The 23682-nt window shown below is 59.6% G+C and overlaps 1 protein-coding gene across 1 annotated transcript in view; it reads left to right on the plus strand.

The window, feature by feature from the left end:
- Positions 1–13: 13 nt before the first annotated feature.
- The window catches only part of Ogfod3 (2-oxoglutarate and iron dependent oxygenase domain containing 3), a 29669-nt gene continuing 6000 nt past the window's right edge, over positions 14–23682 (plus strand). Inside the window, exons 1-6 of the mRNA XM_078041344.1 lie at positions 14–147; positions 5475–5695; positions 8499–8574; positions 10450–10492; positions 12400–12464; positions 12949–13005. Coding sequence (XP_077897470.1) covers positions 74–147; positions 5475–5695; positions 8499–8574; positions 10450–10492; positions 12400–12464; positions 12949–13005 — 536 coding nt within the window. The 5' untranslated portion in view covers positions 14–73. The remainder of the gene's footprint in view (positions 148–5474; positions 5696–8498; positions 8575–10449; positions 10493–12399; positions 12465–12948; positions 13006–23682) is intronic.

The raw sequence follows: 23682 nt of genomic DNA on the forward strand, positions 1-23682 counted from the left end.
CCGCTCCCGGCCCAGGCGCTCGCCCCGGGCTGGCGACTCCTCGTCGGTCCGGACTCCGCGGCAGCCTGGCCCGATGGCTCCTCAGCGGAGGAGCGCGCCCAGGGCGGCCGTGGACAGCGGCGCCGCCGAGCGCCGGCGCTCGAGCAGGTACCCGGACGGCGAAAGCCGCAGGCCGCGGGCGGAGGGGCGGGGCCTGACGGGCGAGGGCGGGGCCAGCCGCTAGGGGGCGGGGCGAGGGGCGGGCCCTGCTGGGGCGAGGTCGGCGCCTCACAGAGCGAGCTGGGCGTGCGCGAGGCGGAACCCCTCTGGGCGTGTCCGGGCGTGTCCGGACGTGGCCTGCGTCGTCCTGCAGCTGCAGTCCCGCGTGCACGGCCCAGAGCACGCTTGCTGCTCGAGGCTCCTAGCGCCGCCCGTGTGCGCTGCCACCCAGGAACAGGTTCGCTCTCACTGAGCGAGGTCCCTGAGCCCCACTGACCGCTGATTTGCAGGCCAGGCCTCCCTTCCTCACCCCGATGCCCCAGCCATTCCCATTTCGGCAAAAATGGCTTGTGGGTTGCCGGAACCTTAACCTTGTTCCTGTGTCCCTGGCTCGGGATGGATCCCACAGGGAGAGGCATCAAGGCCTGAGAGTGTGTCCTCGTCATCTCAAAGCTGCTCCCCAGGTCTGGGGATGTAGCTCAGTTGGTAGAATGCTTGCCTCGCATGCACAAGGCCTTGGGTTCAATCCCCAGCACTACAAAACAAACAAACAAACAACAACAACAAAAACCTGCTCTCCATGCCGCTCTTGTGAGGCAGAAGCAGGAGTATCTCAAGTGCCAGGCCAACCTGGGCAACTTAGCAAGATCCTGTCGCAAAATGAAAATTACAAAGGACTAGGATCATAACTCAGTGTAGAGCACCCTGGGTTCGCACCCTGGGTTCGTTCCCCTGTGCGGCAAACTGGGAGCACTGCACATGTTGGCCCCCAAGAAGATGCCATGCGGGGGGCAGCCAGAAAGTAGTGGGGAGCAGCATTGAGACAGGGCATGGATTACAGACCCCCTAGAGAGGTGGAGAAAGGGAGGAGGAGCACCCTATCAGCTGAGCTGCTGATGACCTGCTCTGTCCTCTCTTAGAAGTTTGGTCTGTACATCTGCACTGTAAACCATAAAGTCCACCTTCCCATGGAGTTCAGGGTTGTCCTAGCCATGGAGGAACGAGTGGTGTGGTCTTAGGACTTAAACTTAGAGTTGAGAGCTGGTTAGTAATGAGGGTGAGAGGGCTTTTACATGCATGAGATGATTTTGTTTGCTTTTGGGAACTGATTCCTTTCTCTTGACAAGTTGCACATTGAAACCACCAGTTAGAAAACGTCAGGAAGATTACTAAGGCTTAGATTAGGTTGCAGTAACTTAAATCTCATCGTTTGTTCTTGAAAAGATTTTTATTCCTTTTTGCCTCAGATACTCTTGGATTTTGCTAGTAAGATCTCAAATGCCTCATGCTGGCTGGCAACTGTAATTTTATTAAGCATGAATAACATACAGATTATGTAGGCATATCCTCCATCCCCCCCAAATTAAATCTCCTCGAGAGAATATTTCAAGTAAAAATATACATCTGTTTTTGTCCTTCTGAGATAATATTGAAGTTATTCAATTAATAAATTTTAAAATTCCAGTTAACTTGCCAACTGTCTAAAACAGTAACAACTTCTGTTCATAATGAAGGGTGAGTGTAGAATGCTGTATTGACCCAGGTAGAAAAGCACCTTGAAATGCAATCCATTGCTCAGAACTTCACCCTAAGGATTCCCTGCCCAGTTAAAAGGTACCCTGAGACTTCAGGGTGCATGTGGGTGGCTAGGCATAGATGTCTCAGTTTACCAGTTACCCTGAAAGCGGACAGGCATTTCACAAGCCTGAGTGGAAAACAGACTCATTCACTGTTGACTGTTTTCCCAGAAGAATAAACACATCTCTATATATTAAAAAACAAAAGTTGGGCTTGGTGGCATTACACCTATAATCTCAACGCTTGGGAGGCTGAGAACAGAGGATCACAAGTTCGAGGCCAGCTTCAGCAACTTAGCGAGGCCCTAATGCAACTTAGTGAGACCCTGGGGGATGTGGCTCAGTGGTTCAGCACTCTTGGATTCTATCCCTGGTACCCCCCCCCCCAAAAAAAAAATGTCCTAACTGACTCTAAAGGAGTCATTCAAGTTTGGGAATGGGAGGAAGCTGTGTCCTGAAACTCCTCCCTCTCAGTGTGGTGTGGGCCTGGCCCTTTTTCCTGGGTCAGGAGGCCTATGTCTGGCAGGGTAACTGGGCTCTGGAAAAGCTCACCACTAGCCCTGGAAATGCCCTCCTGCCCTGGCCATGTCTTCTAGGTCCCTGGGTAACCTCCTCTTATGCAGCCCATCCAGAGTGGTGGTCTCCCTGTCCCCACCCTGGCCCATACTCTTTGTTTAAAAATCCTCTTGTGTTGTGAAACGTCTCATACTGAAGTGGCCTTTCTAGGGAGCATGCTTGCTCTCTTTTTCCCTGCCTGAAGCCTATGAGTGGGTCTCCATTACAGTGTTTCTTAAAACCTGTGACTCAGGAGACAGTGGGGGTGTTGTGACCCAAAGTGGAAAGGGCTGAGGTGTGCAGCTGCACCCCGTTTGTGGTGTGCCTGGAGGGACCCCAGCCTGTGCATGCCCCTGCCTGCACTCACGGCCCCTTGACTTAACCCCAGCAGTGCAGAGCCACCCCAACACACCCTGCAGGAGAGGTCCTTCTTTTGCTTGGAGTCTCTCGCTGCATTTCCCTGGGTTCCTGTGGCACCGGCCTGCAAACCACCCCGTGCCGGGCCTCTACGTGGGCTGAAGGCTGTTGCTCTGGACCGTGGCCCCAGGCCCCCACTGCTCCTGCCTGTTCTGCTCAGGGCCATGTGGACGGCGGGGTCTGGGCTCTGTGCCAGACCAATGAAAGGAGTGAGGACGTCCCCCTGCATGACTTTGGGGGAGTGTGCCCAAGGCTTCCAAAGCCCTGTCCCTCTAGGATGGTCTCTGTGAGGCTGTGCCGCCCAGGGCCGGGGGAGCTTGTGCCAGGAGCCGGAGAGCAGCCCTTCTGTGTTGTTTGCTTGTCTCCCTCCTATGCCGTGCAGGGTCCCTGGGGTGCACCTTGAGTCACCTCACCCCAAGCAGGAGACCCCAGGGTGGTGGCGCGTTCAGACCTAGCCTCCTTGCCTCTCCCTTCCTTCCTAGCTGTCTGTCTTGCACCTGGGGTGACTTGGTCCCTGCTGCTGAGTCTGCGGCCTAAGCACCCAGCTGCCTGCTGTTGGATGGCCTGGCTGTCGCCCTGCCAGGCACGGAGTTCCAGGGGCAGAGACATATGGGCCTGGCTGGGGTCAGCTGTCCAGCCTGGTCTAATCAGCAGAGGCCAGGTATCCAGAGGCAGTTCTCATGGATGGGGGAATCTTCATGAGCCCCGAAGACACCCCTGGAGGAGCCTGTGGCCCTGTCTAGAACGACCATGTGTACCCACAGCTCACTTTGCTGTTCCACCGTGGAACTCTTCTCGCTGGAGTCCACGAGTCATTCACGCGACACTGTGAGGAGCTGCAAGAGGGAACGTGGAAGGCCCCTCCCCTTCAGGAACAGGTGTACCTGGAGCAGCAAGTGCTGTCCCTCCTGCCCACTGTCTGTCCAGGCCTTGGCCCATGAAGGCTGTCACACACGCACACGACCTGGGCACTCACCCTTGAACCCCATGGTCAGCCCTGGGCTGGGGGAGGCTTCTTGTTGGCAGACCTTGGTGCTGTGCCCTGTGCCCTGTGCTCCTGGCCACCTGTGGAGCCTGGAGACTCGCATTCCAGGGTGCTCCCTCACACTGCGCTCTGTGGGTGGGCCACGGGTGCCACTGGGGGTCACTCCGTCTTCTCTCCCATCACCAAACAGGGTCAGTCCTGCCTGGTCAGATGGTCAGGGGCCATACCCAGCCCCAGCTGCTTCTTTAGGGGTGGGGCGTGGTGGGCTTCCTCCCATTCCCATCTCCGGCTTCCCTGACCCTGGGCAAGTGCCCAGAGCAGCTCAGGATTGATGGGCCATCTTTTTATTTTTTATTTTTAGAGCTTTATAGTTTCACATAGTAATTGTGTTCACCCCACCAAGTCATACATGCGTGGACTTTGATTCAGTTCATGATTCCCCTTTTCCTTCCCATTCTTCCTCCCTCCCCTGTTCTCCTCCTCTGCTCCACTAGACTTCCTTTCTCTCGTCTGTGTGTGTGTGTGTGTGTGTGTGTGTGTGCGCGCGCGCACACACATAGGGTTAGGGTTAAGTTATATATATCAGGTACCAGAGTTTAAACACAGGGTCACTTAACCACTAAGCTACATCCACAGCCCTTCTTATTTATTTATTTTTGAGACAGGGTCTCACCAAGTTGCTTAGGGCCTCTCTAAGTTGCTGAGGCTGGCTTTGAACTTGAGATCCTCCTGCCTCAGTCTCCTGAGCTACTGGAATTACATGCATGTGCCACTGTGCCCAGCTAATTTATATTTGATCTGTGCTTTTCACCTGTGCATAAAGGTAGATTTCCTGTGATGTATTTACATATGCACATGACAGTATTTTTTTAAAAAATTTTTAGTTGTCAGTGGACTTTTATTTATATGTGGTGCTAAGAATCGAGCCCAGTGAGTCACACATGCTAGGCAAGCTCTCTACCAGTGAGCCCCAGCCCCAGCCTGTGACATGAGTTTTTAAGAACTCATTCTGCATTGCCTCCCCTACCCCATCTCTCCTCTCTACCTCTTGATTTCCTTCTTCAGTACTGATCTTTCTTTTATATTTATGACAGTCTGCCCCTCCCTCTCCCTTTCCTTTTATTTTACTCTTGCTTCTGTACATGAGAGAAAACATTGACCTTTCTTAATGACAAATAGAACGCTATTGTGTATGCATACCACAGTTTTGTGATCCGTTCATCTATTGATGGGCCTCTGGCTTGATACCATAATTCAGCTGTTGTGAATTGTGCTGCTACAAACATTGGGGTAGGTCTGTCGCTATAGTATGCCAGTTTTAGATCTTTTGGAAAGATACCCAGGAGTGGGATACTGGATCATGTGGTGGCTCTATCCCTAGTGGTTTGAGGAGTGTCCCAACCACCCCAGAGTGGTTGTACTAGTTTACAGTCCCGCTGGCAGTACACGAGTGTTCCTTCTCCCCACAACCTCACCAGCATTTATCGTTGTTCAGCATTTATTATTTTATTCTTGGTTGTTGCCATTCTGACTGGAGTGAGATGGAATCTCAGTTTGGTTTTGGTTTGCATTTCCCTGATTGCAAGAGCTGTTGAACCTTTTTCCATCTGTTTGTTGGGACGGGCCCTTCTTGACCAGAGGCCAGCCTGGACACAGCCGTGTGACATGTTCTCTGCCCCTGTCTGCACTCCCAGCATATGCAACTGTGGTCCAGTGACAGTGATGGTGTTTTCTGTTCCCAGGAACAAAAAGGAGCGGGCACCGCAGGAGACGCCAAGGGAGACGTGGCTCAGGACCGTGGGCCTGGGGGCTGGCCTCGTGCTGGCTGCCTTCCTGCTCTGGAGCAGCCTGGGGACTGAGGATGGTGTCACCGAGGTCCTGGCCCATCGTGGTGAGGTCCTGGCAGGCAGGTTTATCGAGGTGCCCTGCTCTGAAGACTATGATGGCCACCGGAGGTTTGAAGGTAGGGTGTCCCCAGCCCCATGGCAGTTCTGAGAGCCACAGGCCTCTGTGCATTGTTTCATGGCCATTGCTGGACAATAGTGGCTCAAGCTACCAGCTGCCGGGCAGCAGATGACTGTCCCTCCTGGTCGGCTGGAACTGCCTGGCCTGGGAGCAGGGGCAGTGTCCCTGGTCTGGTGGTTCCAGTGGTGCCTGTGGTGAGGTCACAGACACGGCAAGGTGGGGAAGAGAAAGTCGAGCCAGAAGATACACAGAAGCTGCGGTAACCAGAAGGCCCCTGGCAGAGGGCCCTCCCAGCACACCGGCCAGCCCCACCCAGCACCCCAGGGGCAGCCAGCACAGGTGGGAGGCTGGAGAGGCGCGGGGCCCAGAGGAACCCCGGCATCTCCAGGCCTGCTGCTGTGGGCCAGTCGGCACCCTGGAGAGCACACGCCTTACAGGGCTGGCCCACACCAGGGCCCGCCTCTTCTCTGACTGCTGCATGTTCCTGAACATTCTCTGCCACCCAGATGTGTTGTCAGTTTTTAAAACCTAGCACTGGCGACTAGCTTTTTAGGACAGAATCAGATATTTTTTATTCCAGTATTTTTGCAGTACTGGAGATTGAACTCAGGGACGCTTTGAACTCAGACACACTCCCCCACTGAGCCACATCCCCGCCCTTTTCATTTTCTATTTGGAGACAAAGTCTCACTGAGTTGCTGAGGCTGGCCTCCAACCTGTGATCCTCTGTCGCCATCTGCCCTAGCTGGGGACCTAATGCTGGGTTCACAAAATCTGACTATTCCAATAACTCAAGAAAGTGGCAAAGAAAGCACGCAAACACACAGAAATGCCTTTTTCAATAATCCAGAGACGGCTCTGCGACCTTGAGGCTCTGTGGGAAGAGTGAGCCTCCAGAATTCTTTATTCCTATACAGGGGACACACAAGGGGAGGTTCCATGGAACATTCTATCCCCAAAAGGGCAAAGGGGTAGGATTACAAAGGAACAGGTGAAGGTCGCTCGTCCCCTGTGGGTGACGCCTACACCTGGAGCCACACCTTGTAACACCCGAGTTATCCACCAGGCTCTATTAATTATTGCCAGACTGAAGCCATGATTGGTCAGTGCCCTGGGGCATCAGGGCTTAACGGTGGCTGCATCCATGGCAGTTCCCCTTGCCGCAGCCTCCTGAGTCACTGGGGTACAGGCAGTGCCACTGTGCCTGGAAAAACCAGTTTTTTTTTTTTTTTTTTTAATTCAATGCCTTGGACTTGAACCAAGAAAAGATTGCCAAGTTCTCCTACAGAGGGGTCGGTCCATTGAAATGCACATGAACCCCAGCTCCTGCCACCCGGTGGGTGAGAGGAGGCAGGTGTGGCCGTGGAAGAAGGTCAGTGAAATGACCACTGAGGTCAGTAGAGTGAGGCCCCCGTCACTGTTGCTCTGAATCTTAGCACTCTTCCCTCTGACATCCCAGTTTCAACAATGATTTGCTTTGTGTGCTGGAATTGAACCCAGGTCACAGCCAGGCAAGTGCCCCAGCACTGTGTGTGTGTAGGGCACCCCGCTCCCAGCACTCGGGGTGGAACCAGGGGTGCTCTACCACTGAGCCACACGCCCACCTGGTTATCTGTGTCTTCGGACAGGGTCTTGCTAAGTTGCTAAGGCTGGCCTTGAACTCGTGATCCTCCCAGGTACCTGGTACCACTGCACCTGGCCATATTTTTAAAATTTAAAAGTTCATGGGGCCGGAAATGGCACACATCTATAATCTCAGCTGTTCAGGAAGCTGAGACAGGAAGATTGCAAGTTTGAGGCCAGCTTTAGCAATTTAGTGAAACCCTCGGCAACTTAACAAGATCCTGTCTCAAAATAAAAAATGGAAAGGGCTGGGGATGTGGGTCTGTGTGTGGTCAAGTGCCCCTGGGTCCAGACCCCCTTACACGAAGGGCAGAGGGAGGTCCCGCGGGCCCGAGCCTGGTGCTGGTGCTGGTGCTGGTGCTGGGTGTATGCCTTTACTTATTTATGTGGTTCCTGGATGGTGGCTCCATTTCCAGGTTCTAGGTTCACTTTCTGAGTAGGAAGAAGGAAAAAGGGATAAAAAGCAAATTGTAGCCAGCCTGATGTATCCTTAGGTTGCTCACCTTGTCCAGGGAGTGGCCCTGCCTTTTGCTGCCAGAACACAGGACTGATCACCTGTTGGGCTCCCATCTGATGCACTGCTGCATCCTGGCCCCATCTACCACTGGCCCGTCCCTGTTCACCCCAGCCCTGTCCACCACAACCCCGTCCCCATCTACCTTCCTGGTCGCCGTCTACCTGGGCCCTGCCTACCTCCCTGGCCCCATCCACCACCTGGCCTCTGTTCACCCTGGCTCCCCTGAGTTCTCAGTCGCCTCCCTCTCAGCTCTGCAGGTCACCAGCAGGGAGAGGCAGAGGGACTTGGTGGGAATGGCCAGGGCTCTGGGGAAGGGCAGGGCTGGAATTAGGAGTTCTGCCGGGTGTCTTGGAGGCCTCCTGAGGGAGCCTGAGTGCTCAGACGTGTGGTCAGCGTGGCTCAGGAACGCAGGTGGTGTGAGTCAGGGGACACAAATGGCCTCCTGGGGCTGGTCAGCCTGTCCATCACAGGGCCACTGGAAGCCCAGGATGTGCATGGACGGAGCTGAGGCTGTGGGCAGGGTGTTGCTCATCAGAAGTTCCCCTGTAAGCGGTACGTTGGCCACACTGGCCACCCTGGGTCTCTAGAGGGGCCTTGCCAGCCATTGTCCCGGGACAGTGGCTTTAGCGGCCATCTCCTCACCCTGCCTGTCTCCCTCTAGGCTGCACCCCCAGGAAGTGTGGCCGGGGTGTCACCGACATCGTCATCACCCGGGAGGAGGCACAGCGGATTCGCAGGTACCCCATGCTGCAGTGCTCTGTCCAGGCACCTGGTCAGGGTTGAGCCACGGGTGGGAGGTGGCCGACTTCAGACAGGTCAGCAGGGGCATCATTCCCCCGGGCTCTCAAGGGGAGGCGACAAGTTACTTGCTTCCCACAAACGAAGGCCACGGCCCTGCTGTCCTTTCTGACGGAACATTCCAGAGGCCTAGCCGACCCTTCAGGGCAGCTTGCCCACAGCTGTCCAGGGAGCCCAAGGCCATCCGCCTGGAGACTGCTCCCCCTGCTCTGGGGAAGGTCCCCAGATCCTGTTCCCGGGTCTGCTCTCATCTGGGCAGGCGTCATCTCCGCAGAGCCTGTCCCTCTCGGGACCGCCCGTCCCTCTGGGGACCGCCCGTCCCTCTGGGGATCGCCCGTCCCTCTCGGGATCGCCCGTCCCTCTCGGGACCGCCCGTCCCTCTGGGGACCTCCCGTCCCTCTGGGGATCACCCGTCCCTCTCGGGACCGCCCGTCCCTCTCGGGACCGCCCGTCCCTCTGGGGACCGCCCGTCCCTCTGGGGATCGCCCGTCCCTCTCGGGATCGCTGTCCCTCTGGGGACCGCTGTCCCTCTGGGGATCTCCCGTCCCTCTGGGGATCTCCCGTCCCTCTGGGGATCTCCCGTCCCTCTCGGGATCTCCCGTCCCTCTGGGGATCTCCCGTCCCTCTCGGGATCTCCCGTCCCTCTCGGGATCGCCCTTCCCTCTGGGGATCGCCCGTCCCTCTGGGGACCGCCTGTCCCTCTCGGGACCGCCCGTCCCTCTGGGGATCGCCCGTCCCTCTCGGGATCGCTGTCCCTCTGGGGACCGCTGTCCCTCTGGGGATCTCCCGTCCCTCTGGGGATCTCCCGTCCCTCTGGGGATCTCCCGTCCCTCTCGGGATCTCCCGTCCCTCTGGGGATCTCCCGTCCCTCTCGGGATCTCCCGTCCCTCTCGGGATCGCCCTTCCCTCTGGGGATCGCCCGTCCCTCTGGGGACCGCCTGTCCCTCTCGGGATCGCCTGCTCAGAGGCAGTGGTGCTTTTAAAGAAGACCTGGGAAGAGAGCTTTGAGGTCCAGTCAGTGTTCAGACTCAGTGTGAGGAGTGGCCCTCGGCCCTGGAGGCCTCTCCTCTGTCCCCACACAGTGTCCTGCTGGGAGTCCCCAGAGGGAGGGCACCTCTTCTGCATTCTCCTGCTCTGTGGGCTCAGATCCCTGGTGACCTGGAGATGTCTGTCAGAGCTGCTGCTTCTTGATGGGGTCTTCTCTGGTCTTGGCCTCTTCCCCTCCTGAGCTGGGGTCACCCAAGCCCAACCGCCGGCAGCAGATCAGTTGGGTCCACCCAGGCTCCTGAGGCCCTCTGACCTCCTTCACGCCAAGCCCTGGGTCCTGAGTGCCGAGGTGGTAGTGTCTGTAAGGTCAGGCAACGCGGCCACCAAAAGGAGCCAGGCTTTACTGAGATCCCCCACCCTGGGCGGAGCAGATGGGAAGAGGCCTGAGGAGAAACCGGGAGGGGGCTTGACCGGACTGGCACTTTACGGGGCTTACGGCAGGAAGGGAAGGACGTGGGACAGGAAAAGAGACTTTTAGAGTCCCTGGTCCCGGTGAAGTTGGTCGGGAACTGGCTGAGATCCAGGATGGCCAGGAGACCCTGCTGAGTGACAGGCGGTTCCGTGGTGCCCGGCTGCTTGGTGCTTTGTTCCTGAGTCACTTCCATTGGCCTGACAGTGTCCGCACTTGCTTTGGAGGCTGAGGGCTCTGGTCTGATGGGTTTTATACGTCACAGCGGAGCCTGGGGACGTGGTCCAGATCACGCTGTTCCTGGACCTCAGACAGGATTCCACTCACTCAATCCTGGTTTAAACCACTTTCCCCACAGTATAGCCGAGAAGGGCTTCTCCCTGGGAGGATCCGACGGAGGGGTGAGTTGGCTGCAGCCCCTGCCCACTTCTCTCTTTACCTTCAACTCTGCTCTCCCTGGGGTGGGGGAAGGCCCCCCTCTGTGACCCCCAGTGGGTGGGCTGGCTGGGTCCTCCACAGTGTCCCTGGCACTGCCGTGGTACTGCTCCTGATGGGTGCTTGGAGGCACCATGTGTGGGGGACAGTGTCCTGGGCCTCCTGCTGCCTTTTCAAGGTGTGCCACAGCTGGCTCAGGACACCTGGCCTTGTAGATCCTGGGGTGGGGTGGGGAGGGGGAAAGGCAGGGAGGGACGGAAGAGTCAGGAGTGTGCGAGGCTAGTGTCAGGCAGCGCAGACAGGACAGCTGTGGAGCAGAGGGTGCTCAGGGGACTCTGCCGCCTTCTAGCCTGAGGCTCTGTAGACCCCCGGGGCCTGTCAGCTGCTGGGCAGAGGTGTGTCACCTGGAGCCTGAGTGTGTGACCAGGTTTGGAAAGAGGCTCTTTACAGATGTAATGAATGACCTGGAGATGAGGTCATCCTGAATTATCAGGGTGGGCCCTAAACCCAAGGACAGTGTCCTCCCCAGAGGGAGGCAGAGGGAGGCTGGGAAGGAGGACAAAGGCCTGAAGCTGGACTGAGCTAAGGGCTGCATGGCCCAGAGCTGGAAGGACGAGGAAGGACCTTCTCCCGAGTGTCCCAAGGAGGCGCCACCTGCGACCTCCCAGGTGCAGACCCTGCCCCCAGCAGGGTTCCACAGCTGCAGCTGCAGCCCCGAGGCCACGTCCCATGGACAGGCAGCTCCTGGCCCTCGGCACTGTGCTTGGTGCTCGGAGCGTGGCCCTGTCCTGGGGTCAGGCCTCCTGTGTGTTGGGTGACCGTTGAGTTATGGTCACGGCACATCTGAGACATCTGGGAAGATTAATTGACAGACTTTTCTAGAACTTCAGAGTACTTCTGTGATGGCGTGGCCATCTGTAGCTCTCTTCTTGCTACAGATCTTAGTTTAGTCCAGTTGGGGATTTACTAAATTCCGTGTGTGGGTGGACTCTTTACTCTTTCCTGGGCCTCCCGTGGGCTTCATCTTGCACCCAGTTGGTCAGGTGGCTGCGTGGAGGTTCAGCGAGCATTTATTCAGCCCCCGTTGCATTTACACCCTGGGCCAGTCATTGTAGTCCTGAGAAGAGGGATGCACACAGGCGAGGTAAGAATGGTCAGCACTGGTGGCCACTCCAGCATGGGAAGGACTCGGAAGTAGGCAGCGGGGGCATGTCCAGCAAGTCCGTGAGGTGCTCATCCAGGAGCAGTGAGCACCTAAGCCAGTGTGTGCCGAGCTCCAGTGTGCCAACCCAGCCAGAGTCCCTGGCCACTGAGGGGAGGACGGCACGTCCATGCAGTGGATGCCACAGCAACAAGAGGGAGCAGGCTGTTGGCATGGCAACAGCAGGGCAGGCCACTGGTACCAGGATGAGAAAGAGCACAGACCAGGAGCCCAGCCTATGCCTCCCCTCAGACTGATTGCAGGTGCTGCCAGGGCTGCAGGGCACTTTGGGGTGAAGGACATGTCTGCTGTCTGGTCCTGAGGGTCCCATGGAGTGTGCAGTCAGATCTTATCTGTGCACTTATGTTTCACACGTACCCAGTTGAATGCGCGCCCAGTTTTCCCTGCAGAGCTGAAGGAAGGAGGGAAGGAGAGGAGGAGCCGGGCAGGAGCCGGTGGCTTGGGGACCACACCGGCGGGCACAGAGGTTTCTGGGAAACGTGTCCATGGCTGACCCCAGAGTGTCAGGCAGCAGGGAGTGATGCGTTGGTCAGGGAGGCACTGTCATGAGGCAGGGTTAGGAAGTTGGCCCGTGGAGGTGGCCCGGGGAGTGGGTTTGTCTGGCAGTTTTGGAAGTGTCCACTGCCCCCCACCCCATGGCTTCTCTTCTAGGCGTCCATCCTGGACCTGCACTCAGGAGCCCTGTCTGTGGGGAAGCACTTCGTGAACTTGTACAGGTGAGAAGCAGGGAGGGTGGTGAGTGCCTGGGCATGGTCCTGGTGTGTCCACCCAGGAAGCTGAGGGGCAGAGCTGCTTTGGTGCCCTGGGAGTGGGGGTCTGTCCGGTCCTGGTCCAGGAGCCTCAGAGCAGTCTGAGTCCGTCCTGTTAGGGGGGTGTGCAGACATCAGAGCCATCTGGACGCTGGGGCCTGAGTGAGTCCCTGTGTGTGGTCCACCCCAGAAGGGCCTGAGGGCTGAGGTGAGGCCAGAGCCCCCAGGAGACTCACCGGGCCTCGCCCAGGGTCCCCCATCTGCCAACAGCCGGCTTCCCTGCTCTGTTCCTGTCCCCTTCAGTTCTTATGTCAGTTATCACTTCAGGAATGGGAGTCGCTGCAGGACAACCAGGCTCTTCCAGGGAGTGGCCACTGAGTTTGAGGAAAGACTGAATTCCAAGGACACAGGAAAAGTCTAGTCGATGTCACATTTGCTCTTTTTTTCACAGGTATTTTGGAGATAAAATACAGAACATCTTCTCTGAAGAGGACTTCCAGTTGTATAGGTAAGGAGGAGGCCCAGAGACCTCGGGCCAAGGTCGGGGAAGGGCTGGGTGAGCAAGGGAGCACTCTGCCCAGGAGTGGGCTGCGTGGGGGGAGCAGCAGACCCAGGCCCTGCGGCCCAGTCCTGCGGGAGGCCTCCTCCCTGGACGTCCCTGAGTGTCACCCTGGGGCAGCTCCTCCACCTGCAGCTTCTAAACCTGAGCCTTTGGGTGGAAACCCACGTTGGGCTGCAGGAAATGCTGCAGGAGGGTCCCACAGCCCTCTCCACAGCTAGCCCAACAGTGAGGGGGCGCAGTGGGGCACAGCATGGCTCCCTGGAATGGATCTGGGTATGGCCGCTGCGCCTGCATGGCTGTGTGAGGCCCCTTGTGTGCCCTTATGGCTCCAGCCACGGACCGTGGGGCACCTGCACCTTCAGCCCATGCCTGGAGACAGCCGACCCTCCACCTCCACCTCTCCAGGGAAATGGCTGCTCAGGGAAACCCAGGCTAGGGTCCAGGGTGCAAGAGGAGGGCCTGGTTGCCTGCACAGCTAGTAGACGCCAGTCTAGCAGACCCCACCATCCCGGAGCCTGTGGGCAGCAGGTGCGTGGCTCCTGTGTGAGGGCCTGTGCGTGGTCCACCCAGGGCCCAGGCCGTGACAATCCTCAGGTGACCAGCAGGTGCGTGGCTCCTGTGTGAGGGCCTGTGCGTGGTCCACCCAGGACCCAGGCCGTGACAATCCTCAGGTGACCAGCAGGTGCGTGGCTCCTGTGTGAGGGCCTGTGCGTGGTCCACCCAGGACCCAGGCCGTGACTGTCCTCAGGTGACCAGCAGGTACGTGGCGCCTGTGTGCGGGCCTGTGCGTGGTCCACCCAGGACCCAGGCCGTGACAGTCCTCAGGTGACCAGCAGGTGCATGGCTCCTGTGTGAGGGCCTGTGCGTGGTCCACCCAGGGCCCAGGCCGTGGCTGTCCTCAGGTGACCAGCAGGTGCGTGGCTCCTGAGTGAGGGCCTGTGTGTGGTCCACCCAGGGTCCAGGCCATGACAGTCCTCAGGTGACCAGCAGGTGCGTGACTCCTGTGTGAGGGCCTGTGCGTGGTCCACCCAGGGCCCAGGCCGTGACAATCCTCAGGTGACCAGCAGGTGCATGGCTCCTATGTGAGGTCCCTGTGCGTGGTCCACCCAGGGCCCAGGCCGTGACAATCCTCAGGTGACCAGCAGGTGCATGGCTCCTGTGTGAGGGCCTGTGTGTGGTCCACCCAGGGCCCAGGCCGTGGCTGTCCTCAGGTGACCAGCAGGTGCATGGCTCCTGAGTGAGGGCCTGTGCGTGGTCCACCCAAGGCGCAGGCCGTGACTGTCCTCAGGTGACCAGCAGGTGTGTGGCTCCTGTGTGAGGGCCTGTGCGTGGTCCACCAGGGCCCAGGCCGTGGCTGTCCTCAGGTGACCAGCAGGTGCATGGCTCCTGAGTGAGGGCCTGTGCGTGGTCCACCCAAGGCGCAGGCCGTGACTGTCCTCAGGTGACCAGCAGGTGTGTGGCTCCTGTGTGAGGGCCTGTGTGTGGTCCACCAGGGCCCAGGCCGTGACAATCCTCAGGTGACCAGCAGGTGCATGGCTCCTGTGTGAGGTCCCTGTGCGTGGTCCACCCAGGGCCCAGGCTGTGACAGTCCTAAGGTGACCAGCAGGTGTGTGGCTCCTGTGTGAGGGCCTGTGCGTGGTCCACCCAGGGCCCAGGCCGTGGCTGTCCTCAGGTGACCAGCAGGTGCGTGGCTCCTGAGTGAGAGACTGTGTGTGGTCCACCCAGGGCCCAGGCCATGACAGTCCTCAGGTGACCAGCAGGTGCATGGCTCCTGTGTGAGGGCCTGTGCGTGGTCCACCCAGGGTCCAGGCCGTGACAGTCCTCAGGTGACCAGCAGGTGCCTGGCTCCTATGTGAGGTCCCTGTGCGTGGTCCACCCAGGGCCCAGGCCGTGACTGTCCTCAGGTGACCAGCAGGTGTGTGGCTCCTGTGTGAGGGCCTGTGCGTGGTCCACCCAGGGCCCAGGCCGTGACAATCCTCAGGTGACCAGCAGGTTCATGGCTCCTGTGTGAGGTCCCTGTGCATGGTCCACCCAGGGTCCAGGCCGTGACAATCCTCAGGTGACCAGCAGGTGTGTGGCTCCTGTGTGAGGGCCTGTGCGTGGTCCACCCAGGGCCCAGGCCGTGACAATCCTCAGGTGACCAGCAGGTTCATGGCTCCTGTGTGAGGTCCCTGTGCATGGTCCACCCAGGGTCCAGGCCGTGACAATCCTCAGGTGACCAGCAGGTGCGTGGCTCCTATGTGAGGTCCCTGTGTGTGGTCCACCCAGGGTCCAGGCCGTGACAGTCCTCAGGTGACCAGCAGGTGCGTGGCTCCTGTGTGAGGGCCTGTGCGTGGTCCACCCAGGGCCCAGGCCGTGACAATCCTCAGGTGACCAGCAGGTGCGTGGCTCCTATGTGAGGTCCCTGTGTGTGGTCCACCCAGGGCCCAGGCTGTGACTGTCCTCAGGTGACCAGCAGGTGTGTGGCTCCTGAGTGAGGGCCTGTACGTGGTCCACCCAGGGCCCAGGCCGTGACTGTCCTCAGGTGACCAGCTGGTACATGGCTCCTGTGTGAGGGCCTGTGCGTGGTCCATCCAGGGTCCAGGCCGTGATAATCCTCAGGTGACCAGCAGGTGCGTGGCTCCTATGTGAGGTCCCTGTGCGTGGTCCACCCAGGGCCCAGGTTGTGACAATCCTCAGGTGACCAGCAGGTGTGTGGCTCCTATGTGAGGGCCTGTGCGTGGTCCACCCAGGACCCAGGCCGTGACAGTCCTCAGGTGACCAGCAGGTACGTGGCGCCTGTGTGAGGGCCTGTGTGTGGTCCACCCAGGGCCCAGGCCGTGACAGTCCTCAGGTGACCAGCAGGTGTGTGGCTCCTGTGTGAGGGCCTGTACGTGGTCCACCCAGGGCCCAGGCCGTGGCTGTCCTCAGGTGACCAGCAGGTGCGTGGCTCCTGTGTGAGGGCCTGTGCGTGGTCCACCCAGGGCCCAGGCCGTGACAATCCTCAGGTGACCAGCAGGTTCATGGCTCCTGTGTGAGGTCCCTGTGCGTGGTCCACCCAGGGCCCAGGCCGTGACAATCCTCAGGTGACCAGCAGGTTCATGGCTCCTGTGTGAGGTCCCTGTGCATGGTCCACCCAGGGTCCAGGCCGTGGCTGTCCTCAGGTGACCAGCAGGTGCGTGGCTCCTGAGTGAGGGCCTGTGTGTGGTCCACCCAGGGCCCAGGCCGTGACAATCCTCAGGTGACCAGCAGGTGCGTGGCTCCTATGTGAGGTCCCTGTGCGTGGTCCACCAGGGCCCAGGCTGTGACTGTCCTCAGGTGACCAGCAGGTGTGTGGCTCCTGAGTGAGGGCCTGTGTGTGGTCCACCCAGGGCCCAGGTCGTGACAATCCTCAGGTGACCAGCAGGTGCATGGCTCCTATGTGAGGTCCCTGTGCGTGGTCCACCCAGGGCCCAGGCCGTGACAATCCTCAGGTGACCAGCAGGTGCATGGCTCCTGTGTGAGGGCCTGTGTGTGGTCCACCCAGGGCCCAGGCCGTGGCTGTCCTCAGGTGACCAGCAGGTGCATGGCTCCTGAGTGAGGGCCTGTGCGTGGTCCACCCAAGGCGCAGGCCGTGACTGTCCTCAGGTGACCAGCAGGTGTGTGGCTCCTGTGTGAGGGCCTGTGTGTGGTCCACCAGGGCCCAGGCCGTGGCTGTCCTCAGGTGACCAGCAGGTGCATGGCTCCTGAGTGAGGGCCTGTGCGTGGTCCACCCAAGGCGCAGGCCGTGACTGTCCTCAGGTGACCAGCAGGTGTGTGGCTCCTGTGTGAGGGCCTGTGTGTGGTCCACCAGGGCCCAGGCCGTGACAATCCTCAGGTGACCAGCAGGTGCATGGCTCCTGTGTGAGGTCCCTGTGCGTGGTCCACCCAGGGCCCAGGCTGTGACAGTCCTAAGGTGACCAGCAGGTGTGTGGCTCCTGTGTGAGGGCCTGTGCGTGGTCCACCCAGGGCCCAGGCCGTGGCTGTCCTCAGGTGACCAGCAGGTGCGTGGCTCCTGAGTGAGAGACTGTGTGTGGTCCACCCAGGGCCCAGGCCATGACAGTCCTCAGGTGACCAGCAGGTGCATGGCTCCTGTGTGAGGGCCTGTGCGTGGTCCACCCAGGGTCCAGGCCGTGACAGTCCTCAGGTGACCAGCAGGTGCCTGGCTCCTATGTGAGGTCCCTGTGCGTGGTCCACCCAGGGCCCAGGCCGTGACTGTCCTCAGGTGACCAGCAGGTGTGTGGCTCCTGTGTGAGGGCCTGTGCGTGGTCCACCCAGGGCCCAGGCCGTGACAATCCTCAGGTGACCAGCAGGTTCATGGCTCCTGTGTGAGGTCCCTGTGCATGGTCCACCCAGGGTCCAGGCCGTGACAATCCTCAGGTGACCAGCAGGTGTGTGGCTCCTGTGTGAGGGCCTGTGCGTGGTCCACCCAGGGCCCAGGCCGTGACAATCCTCAGGTGACCAGCAGGTTCATGGCTCCTGTGTGAGGTCCCTGTGCATGGTCCACCCAGGGTCCAGGCCGTGACAATCCTCAGGTGACCAGCAGGTGCGTGGCTCCTATGTGAGGTCCCTGTGTGTGGTCCACCCAGGACCCAGGCCGTGACAGTCCTCAGGTGACCAGCAGGTGCGTGGCTCCTGTGTGAGGGCCTGTGCGTGGTCCACCCAGGGCCCAGGCCGTGACAATCCTCAGGTGACCAGCAGGTGCGTGGCTCCTATGTGAGGTCCCTGTGTGTGGTCCACCCAGGGCCCAGGCTGTGACTGTCCTCAGGTGACCAGCAGGTGTGTGGCTCCTGAGTGAGGGCCTGTACGTGGTCCACCCAGGGCCCAGGCCGTGACTGTCCTCAGGTGACCAGCTGGTACATGGCTCCTGTGTGAGGGCCTGTGCGTGGTCCATCCAGGGTCCAGGCCGTGATAATCCTCAGGTGACCAGCAGGTGCGTGGCTCCTATGTGAGGTCCCTGTGCGTGGTCCACCCAGGGCCCAGGTTGTGACAATCCTCAGGTGACCAGCAGGTGTGTGGCTCCTATGTGAGGGCCTGTGCGTGGTCCACCCAGGACCCAGGCCGTGACAGTCCTCAGGTGACCAGCAGGTACGTGGCGCCTGTGTGAGGGCCTGTGTGTGGTCCACCCAGGGCCCAGGCCGTGACAGTCCTCAGGTGACCAGCAGGTGTGTGGCTCCTGTGTGAGGGCCTGTACGTGGTCCACCCAGGGCCCAGGCCGTGGCTGTCCTCAGGTGACCAGCAGGTGCGTGGCTCCTGTGTGAGGGCCTGTGCGTGGTCCACCCAGGGCCCAGGCCGTGACAATCCTCAGGTGACCAGCAGGTTCATGGCTCCTGTGTGAGGTCCCTGTGCGTGGTCCACCCAGGGCCCAGGCCGTGACAATCCTCAGGTGACCAGCAGGTTCATGGCTCCTGTGTGAGGTCCCTGTGCATGGTCCACCCAGGGTCCAGGCCGTGGCTGTCCTCAGGTGACCAGCAGGTGCGTGGCTCCTGAGTGAGGGCCTGTGTGTGGTCCACCCAGGGCCCAGGCCGTGACAATCCTCAGGTGACCAGCAGGTGCGTGGCTCCTATGTGAGGTCCCTGTGCGTGGTCCACCAGGGCCCAGGCTGTGACTGTCCTCAGGTGACCAGCAGGTGTGTGGCTCCTGAGTGAGGGCCTGTGTGTGGTCCACCCAGGGCCCAGGTCGTGACAATCCTCAGGTGACCAGCAGGTGTGTGGCTCCTGAGTGAGGGCCTGTGTGTGGTCCACCCAGGGCCCAGGTCGTGACAATCCTCAGGTGACCAGCAGGTGTGTGGCTCCTGAGTGAGGGCCTGTACGTGGTCCACCCAGGGCCCAGGCCGTGACTGTCCTCAGGTGACCAGCTGGTACTTGGCTCCTGTGTGAGGGCCTGTGCGTGGTCCACCCAGGGTCCAGGCCGTGATAATCCTCAGGTGACCAGCAGGTGCGTGGCTCCTATGTGAGGTCCCTGTGTGTGGTCCACCCAGGGCCCAGGCTGTGACAATCCTCAGGTGACCAGCAGGTGTGTGGCTCCTGTGTGAGGTCCCTGTGCGTCGTCCACCCAGGGCCCAGGATGTGACTGTCCTAAGGTGACCAGCAGGTGCATGGCTCCTGTGTGAGGGCCTGTGCGTAGTCCACCCAGGGCCCAGGCCGTGACAATCCTCAGGTGACCAGCAGGTGTGTGGCTCCTGTGTGAGGTCCCTGTGCGTGGTCCACCCAGGGTCCAGGCCGAGACAATCCTCAGGTGACCAGCAGGTGTGTGAGGGCCTGTGTGTGGTCCACCCAGGGCCCAGCCTGTGACTTCTGAGATGACCAGCTGGGCCACTGGCCCTCACTTCTTTATTTTGTGCAGCGTGCTTTTTGCTGGTGTGCGTAAACCTGGTCACCCAGGAAGTGTACAGTAGCACTTTGATGTCTTGAGTTCAAATCACATGAAACAACGTGGGTATGCGGAGGGAGGGGAGCAGGCCGAGTGTCCTGTCCTGCTGTGCATCTCTCAGGCCTGCAGAGAACAGGGAGGGAGAGCTGTAAAGGCGGCTGCTGCTGGGGACTCTCAGGGTCCCACGCAGATCTGGCACAGCTGCGGTGAGGAGAAAGCTGTTTGTGGGACAGCAGCTGCAGGACAGTCCCCGAGAGCAACCCTGGGCTGCTGTGCCAGGTGCTGGGCAAGGTTCCTGCCAGGACACGCCCTCCTCAGAGCGTCTGCAATGCTCCAGTTTACCTGGCTGCCGGGCAGGGATGGGGAGGCACGGTCCCCAGGTGGGGTTTGTGGTCCCCTGAGCAGAACCAGGAGGACTGAGGGCGGAAGCATGGGTCCTCCTTGTGTGGCCAGCAGTCACCGTGATGGACACTGGGAAGAGGGCTCTGAGACGGAAGGGGTGGGTGACACTGCCTGTGCCTGCAGAGGCCACGGGAGGCGTGGAGGGAGAGGGCCAGGGCTTGCAGACAGAAGCAGGACCTGCCGTCTGGGGCAGAGCAGCATCTGTCCTGGGGAGCGGCCGGCTGGCCAGTGCTGCGTGGAGACATGTGGGTTTGAAGATGGGATTGGAGAATATCACAGACGTTTAGGTCTTTCATTGAGTCCAGAATTTGGTCCAATGCTGTTTGCAAAGCTTTGGTACCTGAGGGTGAACAAGAATCAGGAAAGTTACGCCAGCCGAACACGACATTCCTGTAGTCCTTCTTGTGCCGTGGTTGGTGACAGATATTGGTACACACTTGCTCACCCAATGCAGGCTGGAAGCATTCCTGATGTGACAGGCAGTCCACACAGCCTCTTTGAATGTCACCCCTGCCTCGGGGAAGAACACTCATTTTCCAGGATGACGAGTCAATGGGAGCATGATGTGGCCCCCTGGTGGGAGCCTGTGTCCAGGAGCACTATTGGCCTGTGGCACCCACGTTGAAGGAGCCATGGGGTCTGGAAATGTGCGAGGACTTGTGTGCAGCTGCTCTTAGGCTAAATGCCTGGAGCAGGCTCAGGACGCAGTGCAGGTGCTTTTATGTGTGCGTGAGGACTGCGCATGTGGGCAGCACATGTGGGCATGTAGGTTGGCATGCATATGTGCGCACCCGCATATGAACATGCAGCTGTGTGTGCACAGAACAGGTGTGTGTGTCGTGTTTCTCTGCATGTACTGTGACAAAGGTGTGCATGTGTGTGTGTGAAAGTGCTATACACAGGTTTATACGAAGTGCATAGGTGTGAGCTCAGGTAGGCCTGTGCATGTGTGTGCCTAGGTGTGCAGGCAGGGATGTGTGTGGTGTGTATGTAGACGGGTGTGTATGCATGTTGCCATCCTGGAAAACAAGTGTTCATCCCTGTGGCGGGAGTGACATTCACGAAGGCTGTGCATATGTAGACGGGGTGTGTGCATGTGATGTGTATATGGACAGGGGTGTGTGTGTGTGCCTAGGTATGTATGCATGGGTGTATGTGTGTGCCTAGTATGCATACAGGTGTGTGTGTGTGTGTGTGTGTGTGTGTGTGTGCCTGCCTGGGTATGCAGGGAGTGGTGTGTGTGCCTGTCTAGGTGTGCAGACAGTGGTGTGTGTATGTGCCTAGGTGTATAGGGAGGGGTGTGTGTGTGCCTAGGTGTGCAGGCAGGGGTGTGTGTGTATGTAGGTGTGCAGGCAGGGGTGTGTGTGTGCCTAGATGTGCAGGCAGGGGTGTGTGTATGTAGGTGTGCAGGCAGGGGTGTGTGTGTATGTAGGTGTGCAGGCAGGGTGTGTGTGTGTATGTAGGTGTGCAGGCAGGGTGTGTGTGTGTGCCTGGGTGTGCAGGCAGGGTGTGTGTGTGGGGGTGGGTGTGCAGGCAGGGTGTGTGTGCCTAGGTGTGCAGGCAGGGTGTATGTGTGTGTGCCTAGGTGTGCGGGCAGGGTGTGTGTGCCTAGGTGTGTAGGCAGGGTGTGTGTGTGTGCCTAGGTGTGAAGGCAGGGTGTGTGTGCGTGCCTAGGTGTGCAGGCAGGGTGTGTGTGTGTGTGCCTAGGTGTGCAGGCAGGGTGTGTGTGCCTAGGTGTGTAGGCAGGGTGTGTGTGCCTAGGTGTGCAGGCAGGGTGTGTGTGTGTGTGTGTGTGTGCAGGCAGGGTGTGTGTGTGTGGGGGGGTGTGCAGGCAGGGTGTGTGTGCCTAGTTGTGCAGGCAGGGTGTGTGTGCCTAGGTGTGCGGGCAGGGTGTATGTGTGTGTGCCTAGGTGTGCGGGCAGGGTGTGTGTGCCTAGGTGTGTGGGCAGGGTGTATGTGTGTGTGCCTAGGTGTGCGGGCAGGGTGTGTGTGCCTAGGTGTGCGGGCAGGGTGTGTGTGCCTAGGTGTGCAGGCAGGGTGTGTGTGCCTAGGTGTGCGGGCAGGGTGTGTGTGCCTAGGTGTGTGGGCAGGGTGTATGTGTGTGTGTAGGTGTGCAGGCAGTGTGTGTATGCCTAGGTGTGCAGGCAGGGTGTGTGTGCCTAGGTGTGCGGGCAGGGTGTGTGTGCCTAGGTGTGTAGGCAGGGTGTGTGTGTGTGTAGGTGTGCAGGCAGGGTGTGTGTGCCTAGGTGTGCAGGCAGGGTGTGTGTGCCTAGGTGTGCAGGCAGGGTGTGTGTGCCTAGGTGTGTAGGCAGGGTGTATGTGTGTGTGCCTAGGTGTGCAGGCAGGGTGTGTGTGCCTAGGTGTGTAGGCAGGGTGTGTGTGCCTAGGTGTGTAGGCAGGGTGTATGTGTGTGTGCCTAGGTGTGCGGGCAGGGTGTGTGTGTGTATGTAGGTGTGCAGGCAGGGTTTGTGTGCCTAGGTGTGCAGGCAGGGTGTGTGTGCCTAGGTGTGCAGGCAGGGTGTGTGCCTAGGTATGTGGGCAGGGTGTATGTGTATGTGCCTAGGTGTGCAGGCAGGGTGTATGTGTGTGTGCCTAGGTGTGCGTGCAGGGTGTGTGTGCCTAGGTGTGCGGGCAGGGTGTGTGTGCCTAGGTGTGTGGGCAGGGTGTATGTGTGTGTGCCTAGGTGTGCGGGCAGGGTGTGTGTGCCTAGGTGTGCGGTCAGGGTGTGTGTGCCTAGGTGTGCAGGCAGGGTGTGTGTGCCTAGGTGTGCGGGCAGGGTGTGTGTGCCTAGGTGTGCAGGCAGGGTGTGTGTGTGTGTGTAGGTGTGCAGGAGCGTGTGTGTGCCTAGGTGTGCGGGCAGGGTGTGTGTGTGTGTGTAGGTGTGCAGGAGCGTGTGTGTGCCTAGGTGTGCGGGCAGGGTGTGTGTGTGTGTGTAGGTGTGCAGGCAGGGTGTGTGTGCCTTGGTGTGCGGGCAGGGTGTGTGTGTGTGTGTAGGTGTGCAGGCAGGGTGTGTGTGCCTAGGTGTGCAGGCAGGGTGTGTGTGTGTGTGTAGGTGTGCAGGCAGGGTGTGTGTGCCTAGGTGTGTGGGCAGGGTGTGTGTGCCTAGGTGTGCGGGCAGGGTGTGTGTGCCTAGGTGTGCGGGCAGGGTGTGTGTGCCTAGGTGTGTGGGCAGGGTGTATGTGTGTGTGCCTAGGTGTGTGGGCAGGGTGTATGTGTGTGTGCCTAGGTGTGCAGGCAGGGTGTGTGTGCCTAGGTGTGCAGGCAGGGTGTGTGTGCCTAGGTGTGCAGGCAGGGTGTGTGTGTGTGTGCCTAGGTGTGCAGGCAGGGTGTGTGTGCCTAGGTGTGCAGGCAGGGTGTGTGTGCTTAGGTGTGCGGGCAGGGTGTGTGTGCCTAGGTGTGTGGGCAGGGTGTATGTGTGTGTGTAGGTGTGCAGGCAGTGTGTGTGTGCCTAGGTGTGCAGGCAGGGTGTGTGTGCCTAGGTGTGCGGGCAGGGTGTGTGTGCCTAGGTGTGTAGGCAGGGTGTGTGTGTGTGTAGGTGTGTAGGCAGGGTGTGTGTGCCTAGGTGTGCGGCCAGGGTGTGTGTGCCTTGGTGTGCAGGCAGGGTGTGTGTGTGTGTAGGTGTGCAGGCAGGGTGTGTGTGCCTAGGTGTGCGGGCAGGGTGTGTGTGCCTTGGTGTGCAGGCAGGGTGTGTTTGTGTGTAGATGTGCAGGCAGGGTGTGTGTGCCTAGGTGTGCAGGCAGGGTGTATGTGTGTGTGCCTAGGTGTGCAGGCAGGGTGTGTGTGCCTAGATGTGCAGGCAGGGTGTGTGTGCCTAGGTGTGCAGGCAGGGTGTATGTGTGTGTGCCTAGGTGT

This window comes from Ictidomys tridecemlineatus, chromosome 3 (genome assembly GCF_052094955.1).
Source record: "Ictidomys tridecemlineatus isolate mIctTri1 chromosome 3, mIctTri1.hap1, whole genome shotgun sequence".
Classification (NCBI taxonomy): domain Eukaryota; kingdom Metazoa; phylum Chordata; class Mammalia; order Rodentia; family Sciuridae; genus Ictidomys; species Ictidomys tridecemlineatus.